We start from the raw sequence: 7,141 nt of genomic DNA on the forward strand, positions 1-7,141 counted from the left end.
TGATTTAGACAACTAGGAATATGGTTTTATTGTTATTTTACTTAATTGTAATAGATACTTACTTTATTGTATGTCAACAGATTATTTTGGTGGCGACCCATCCAGTGTATTATAAATAAATAACGATTTTATGTTTGTTGTAATGTTCTGATGTCTAGGGGATTTTCATTATGGGACAGTGAAGTATATATGTATGCGTGAATTTGTATAGGCTAATATGTAATACCTTGAATAATTAAATATTCCATTTAAGTATGTAATGAAGATGTGGTTCAGCTGCTGTTATCAAGACTTTGGGGCGAGCCAGAACCATTGTGGAAATAAGTTGTACAGCACTAAATTAAATTGAACTGAGGAAGCAAATTAAATGTACAGATGCCTTTTTTTAATTTATTTTTTTAGCTAAAACAATAATACAACGGTTCCATTCTATAATGTTAAGTGCCCCGGCAGTTATCAGCACTTTATTAGAAACCAAATAAACGGGGGAAAAGGGTGAATTTGTGTAGGCTCATGTTTGAGTTTTGAACATTTAATTTGTACAATTACATTTTCTTATTATTTTGCATGTCCATGCACCATGTGTGGGATTTAATTGTATTGTCTGACGTTAGGGACATACATGGGGAAATGGTATGTATTTTATTCTGACAGAATATTTAAAAATAAATAAATAATCTCTGCATAATTACCAGCTTTAAAACAAGACCTCGCGCGTGGTGGATGTTTAATAGTGATTATTATGATGCACCGACAGACATGTGGCATCCCTCTCCCACGGCGTGTATTCAGTGCACATCATCGAAGAGTCACACCAGCCGTGTAAACTTAAGTTGACAAACAACCAAACTTCGACAACAAAAACCCCACCCAGTTGGATCGGGGCGTCTCCATTGGCCCGCGTGTCTGTAAGTCCGTTCCCTCTCGAATGCGCTCGTGCCATTGGTCGACGGTGACGACAATCCCGCGCCGTGCTCCCGCCCACCGAGCGGATCAAGTTTGAATGAACAACAGCAGTCTGTTCCGGAGGTGCTAGTTGCTTTTATTTGCAGTAATTATTATTTTTTTTTAAAAAGAAGGAAAAAAAAAAAGAAAGTGTGCATCGCACCCGTGGGCTGCGCCGACCGAGGATGGACATGAAGAAGAGGATTCACCTGGAGTTGCGGAACCGCACTCCGTCAGATGTAAGTTGGCTGCACGTCCTCGGTCTCAGCTAATGGAGAATCTTTCGTGTGATGTCTTGGCGTGTGGTGGTCGTGTGTGTGTGTGTGTGTGTGTGTGTGTGTGTGGTAAGTGGGGGGGGAGATGCAAAGTTTCTTTGCAAGTGAAAAAAGAAAAGAAAAAGGATGGAGACGTCGGGTCACATTGTTGCTCTGGCCAACATGTTTACGGTCGGCGGCGGCTCGCAGGAACGCGGGTGGAACTTTTTGTGCACGTCTTTTGATGTGCGGTTGTGGAAATGCACCACCGCTCTTTTCATGCCGGCGGTATAAACAAGGAAAAGCGGCACGAGGAGCCATATTTTTTGTAACTTTTGATCCACGCACGAGCCTCCTTTTTGCCTTTTCTGTTTTTAAACCCCCTCCTCCTCCTCCTCCTCCTCCTCCTCCTCCTCCTCCTCTCTCCCCATCCATCCCGTGTTCTTGTAACGTACTCGCCGTTTGATGTGCGTGCTTTGGGGGAAACGCATTCACTTTAAAAAACATCTTACGCCGTTGCACTTGGCACGTTTTTAAGGATGCGGACACTCAAAGTCAAGACATTATCAACGGCGCAGACAGATCACAGCCTCGAATTTCGTCGCCTTACAACTGCGCCCCCCCTCCTCCTCCTCCTCCACCACTACTACTACCCCCAACAAACGCACCTAAATTGGGGGGGGCTCGACCGGTCCGGTGTGGAGTGTTTTTTAAAAAAATCTGCAGGAAGTGCATTGACACGTTGAGCATCTCTCTCCGGTGAGCCCGCAGCCGCCTCCACCGCGGGGACTCCAACCGGGACCCACAGTGCGCACAGATGGCCGACAGAGAGCGGCGTCAGCGTGGTCCGTTGTCGGCCACCAAGGCCGGGCGAAGACACGCACAACACGCCCGCGTCGTTTATTTAACTGCTGGGTGTTTTTTTTTTATTAAACACACGTTTCGTCGACTTATTTTTGTGTTCATTTTTTTAAATTTTTTAAATTTTTTTACGACGACGGAATCCAGCAGCCATAACGAAAACAAACACCGTCAGAGCCGCGTTGTTGCTCTTAGTTTCCCCCAGAACTAGGGACACGAAGCCGCCATTTTACCCCGAAACAAAAGGCAATCCGAAACGACACCGGAACATCCCGCTTCATTCGACCCGCAGCGACGAGCGAGTCACCATTAAGTCACCTTTACCTTCTTATTAACAGAAGTCTACACGCGCCTTCACTCCCAATCGAGCAACTGTGTGTGTGTGTGTTTTTTAGCGCGAGCAACAATGTAACGTTTTGCCAGGCAGCGACCTTGATCTGCCTCCGCTGCCCCTCCTACTCACAAATGACCCTGTGCACGACTCGTAGGTGTGTTTCTGGACTAATCTCTCTGAACCAGTCGCACACGTCTCAGTATGACGATTTAAAAAAAAAAAAAAAAACGCATACAAACTGTCGCGCGGTGTGTTGAAAGAAAAATATATATTTTTTTTTAAATATTTACGTAATTGGCGGAGAGCCATGCATCGCGATAATTAAATGTTTTCGATGGATTATTGATGGACTCTTTTTTAAAATGTGTTTATTTATGGTAATAGTTCCGGTTCTCAGCGCTGATTGGCTCAGTCGCGTATCAACATATCCGATAACAGCACACCTGTGACCGCGTATCTGTCTAATTAAATATCAATGCGCCCGATCAAATTCATTTATGGGCATAGAGCCGACTGTAGTGTGTGCGTGTGTGCGTGTGCGTGTGTGTGTGTGCGTGTGTGTGTGTGTGTGAGAGGTATCTTATCGGGGTATGTCGATGGAAGAACTGTTCTCCTGTTTAACAGCAGGCTGCCCAACATTTATTTAAAGTAGGGTCTAGTTTTATGAATTCACCAGTACCCCATGAGTCATTGGGGCATTCAGATCTTTTTACTGATGTAAAAGTAGACACTCCAGTGTAGGAAGACTCTTTTATAAGTGTTGCATTGAAAATGGTACCTACATAAAAGTGCAAAAGTATTAGAATTGAAATCTACTTGACTGTACCAGTATTATGCAGGAAAGGCCATTTTCTAATATGGCTGTGATTGGACTATAATTATTAATGTGTGCAATACTTTGATGTTGCAGGTGGTAATGAAACTAACCGAAAGCAAATTCAAACAATGTTGGTTGTGTGGTCATTAATAAATAACTTTAGTAATGTACAAGTGCCTCAACATTGTATTTTAGTACAGTACTTGGGGTAAATGTTGCCTACTTAATTACTTTGAACCACTGGTAGAAATATAGATCTTTAGCAATATGCAACGCACTAGAAATAATCCTTTACAATTGTAAAGTCCTGCTTTGAAAGTTCATGTATGATCAGCTAACTTTACTTTAACTATCATTAATAAAAGTATAGTATTAATAATCACCGATCAGAATGTTATATTATGATGTATACTATACTACTGAAGAGTTGGCTCATATCTCCCTCTGAGTGGAGTATAAGTTTAAAGTGACAACACATGGTAATACTTAAGTGAAGTATAAGTACTAAATAGTGTCTCCTGTCAATAAGCCACTTTGACTGAAGACACGGTTGACTGGTTGTAGATCCTCCCGTCATGGCTTTCTTCTTAAATGAACATTTTATTCAACTATTTTTAAATTAAGAGGTCTAATCTGGAAATGTGTTTCCCAAAAGCTGAAACGCAATCAATTTAAAGTGCCAAATACTACATTTTTACAGTGTGTTTATTTCAGTCGTTATCATCCAAAGCGACTCACAAGGAAAGTCACATGAAACTTCAGAAAGGAATAAGAGCTACAGGTCACCCAAATGCAATAAAACAAAACGTATCAAAAGAGTTTTAACCTCGAAAACGGCTTGAACCTGATGCTCTGTATTTGTCCGTCTGTGTTTTTGGAAAATGTAACACAAATGCTGAGCGGATGCATTTGTTTGTCCTTGCAGGTCAAAGAACTTGTTCTAGACAACTGTCGCTCAAACGATGGAAAGATCGAGGGCCTCACGGACGAGTTTGAGGAGCTGGAGTTCCTCAGCACAATCAATGTCGGACTCACGACGGTGGCCCACCTGCCCAAGCTAAATAAACTAAAAAAGGTGGGTGTTCTGCACACAAAAGAACAGTCTGTGACTTACAGCTTTATGGTTTTGCATATTTTTTGACTGTTTAATTGACCAACAGCTTGAACTCAGCGATAACAGGATCTCGGGGGGGCTGGAAGTTCTGGCAGCGAAATGCCCCAAACTCACACATCTCAACCTCAGTGGCAACAAGATTAAAGACCTCAGCACGATAGAACCATTGGTAGGTGGGACCCAAAAAGTACTTTGCGGGCACACGCTATAAATCAATTGGCTGTTAATATTCATTCATCTTTAATTTTTGTTCTTCTTCTTTTGACAGAAAGAATTGGCGACCCTGAAAAGTCTAGATCTGTTCAACTGCGAGGTGACGAACCTGAACGAGTACAGAGACAACGTCTTCAACCTTCTCCCCCAGCTCACGTACCTGGACGGCTACGACAAGGACGACAAAGAGGCGCCGGACTCTGACGCCGAGGTCTACGCGGAGGGCTTGGACGATGACGAGGACGATGAAGACGGTGAGTTTGAGGCGTCGCGTGTTCTTCCGAGTGTCTCTTTGAAGCTGCCGTTGGCGTTTGGACGTTGGGCTACTTTCTTTTCTTTTTTTTTTTAAACGACCGACTGGTTTCAACAATATGTAGATGAGGAGGAGGACGATGAAGATGCAGCACCAGGAGATGAGGAGGAAGAGGAGGAAGAAGAGGGAGAGGATGACGACGAAGAGGAGAATGAAGTAGAGGAAGACCTCAGTGGAGAGGTGAGAACAAATGAGATTTGCACTTTAAAATGTTCAGGCTGAAATAATGATATTAACTTTGTCTTTTTAAAACAATTTTAAAGGAGGAAGAGGAGGAAGATCTGAATGACAAGGAGGTTGATGATGAGGATGATGATGAGGATGACGAAGGTGAGTAAAATGGTGGCTGAAATTTGGACTCGGAAGCGGTCTCCCAATTACTATATGCTCAGTGTATATAACATTAATGATGTACTTATTGTACTGGTGTACAGTTTTTTTGGTAAACAAAACGTATTGTGTGAATTCTTGAGGCCCAACACAAATGGGAGATTAATGTTTTTCTTTGCGCATTGCATTGTGGGTAGAGATTAGAGAATAGAACGATTTTAAAGATTCATTAAATTTGTCTCAGACTCGGCGGATTCAGAAAACCTTTATTGTCCATCACAAAGAAACGTAAATTTGACTTGTAATGTGAAAAATTGCGTACAGTTTACGCGAGAAGTTGAACCGGAAACATTTATTTGGCATTTGTGTCTTTTTAAAAAAAAAAAAATTCGCAGCAGAAGAAGAGCGAGGTCAGAAGAGAAAACGGGAGCTGGATGAAGAAGGGGAGGAGGATGAAGACGATTGAGAGTCCTCTGGAAGCTAAGTTGTGACCTGTTTTTAAAACTCCCCGTCACTTCCCAACAACCCCATGTATTTTACCCCCAGTTTCATATTGCAGTAGGAGTGGTTTTTACTATTGGCCAGTCAGGTAGACGGGGTTGTCTGGGGAAACGAGTTAAATGTATTTACCTTTTTTGATGCTCCCATGTTCCAGTCCTTAACTGCTTTGTGGACACCAATTTTATAATATCAAATAATAGCCAAGATAAACCTTTTTAAGAAAATGTTATTTTTTTTCTTTTCTCACCGTTTGTTTAAGACCAGTTTCTTATGGCTTCATGTATTTTAAGAGCCCCCTTAAAAAAATAAAAAATAAATGTGCATGTCTTAATACATTTTAAAGTCAACTACTGGATTTCATGTATGGCTGTCCTCTCCTCGTCTCAAACGTTATATTTTTTTGCATTGTATTTTAATTTTATTTTAAATGTAAGTTATATGCATTCGTAGTGTCGCCAGTATGCCAATACTCTGCTGTCCTGGTGTGAAACTTCTGTCTGAACATGCACAGTGTGACCCCTCGCGGGGCATATTTTTAAATCATAGCAAAAAAATAAATGTCTGCCCTTGTCAAAGCTGCTCCTCCTCCTCCTCCTCCTCAAACCCTCAGCTTTGATAGTTCGGAAATTACGTGTTCTTGTAAATAATGACCAAATCTATTTTTTTGTATTCTCTTTGATGACGGCAGACATTGAACAGACACTTGAGGTGAAACTATGAATTGTAATAAGATATTAAATATGTATGCTGCTTTATCTAAAATACGCAGTGTGACAATTTTTTTCTTGGAATTTGAACATAACTTTGTATGCATAATCTTTCCGTAAAGAAAGATGTTCAACATCAGAACTCATCATTGCTTTTTTTTTTTTCATGTTCCTTTTCTGTGACACAGACAGGTGGCAATGTTTGAATTCGTGGTGGTAGTGTAGAGAAGTACTTGATTTATAAATGGAGGTTACGACCGCAACTTATGTGCATTGAAAATGTCTTGTTTCCAAGTGTAAACTCTGGAAAACGGTCAGTTATTTGGACTTTGTTTTCACTATTATACGTACTGGTCAAATTGGCCTACCTCAGTGATTTTTCACGCTATATGTTAAATCCACTGTCATCAACCAAATTGTTTCTTTTTCTCTCCCATTTCACATCAATAAATCCCTTTTTTATATATTTGTTTTTTGACGTTTGTGGTCCTTGTTCAACAAAGTTGAAGCGGATACAATATTCCAGTTTTCAGTCATCTGGTATTAACGGTGACAGAAAAGTGATCTAGGATGCATTTTCATGACATTGTAATTTTTCTATATTTTGAACAAGAATCCAAGTACTACTACCAAAGGCCACATTTAGCAAATTCAAGCTGGGGTTTACTCACTTTTACTTGCTTCCTATAAAGTAAAGTAGTGCCAAACTAATTGGGAGGACCTGCAATGCTACTACTGTCTTAAGCCAAACA

General features: G+C 41.0%; 1 protein-coding gene across 3 annotated transcripts; it reads left to right on the forward strand.

The window, feature by feature from the left end:
- The first annotated feature begins 962 nt into the window (after window positions 1-962).
- Window positions 963-6,855, forward strand: anp32a (acidic (leucine-rich) nuclear phosphoprotein 32 family, member A). Of its 3 annotated transcripts, none has more exons than XM_034529395.1 (7): window positions 963-1,184; window positions 4,137-4,286; window positions 4,372-4,494; window positions 4,594-4,792; window positions 4,916-5,031; window positions 5,115-5,181; window positions 5,577-6,855. In XM_034529395.1, the coding sequence occupies exons 1-7, from the start codon at window positions 1,131-1,133 to the stop codon at window positions 5,645-5,647; spliced, it is 780 nt and encodes a 259-aa protein (XP_034385286.1). In that variant the 5' UTR covers window positions 963-1,130; the 3' UTR covers window positions 5,648-6,855. The 3 variants fall into 3 exon arrangements, with proteins under 3 accessions (XP_034385286.1, XP_034385288.1, XP_034385289.1); XM_034529397.1 differs by having other exon boundaries at window positions 5,580-6,855; XM_034529398.1 differs by having other exon boundaries at window positions 6,391-6,855.
- The last annotated feature ends 286 nt before the right edge of the window (window positions 6,856-7,141 follow it).

This window comes from Cyclopterus lumpus, chromosome 3 (assembly GCF_009769545.1).
Source record: "Cyclopterus lumpus isolate fCycLum1 chromosome 3, fCycLum1.pri, whole genome shotgun sequence".
Classification (NCBI taxonomy): Eukaryota; Metazoa; Chordata; class Actinopteri; order Perciformes; family Cyclopteridae; genus Cyclopterus; species Cyclopterus lumpus.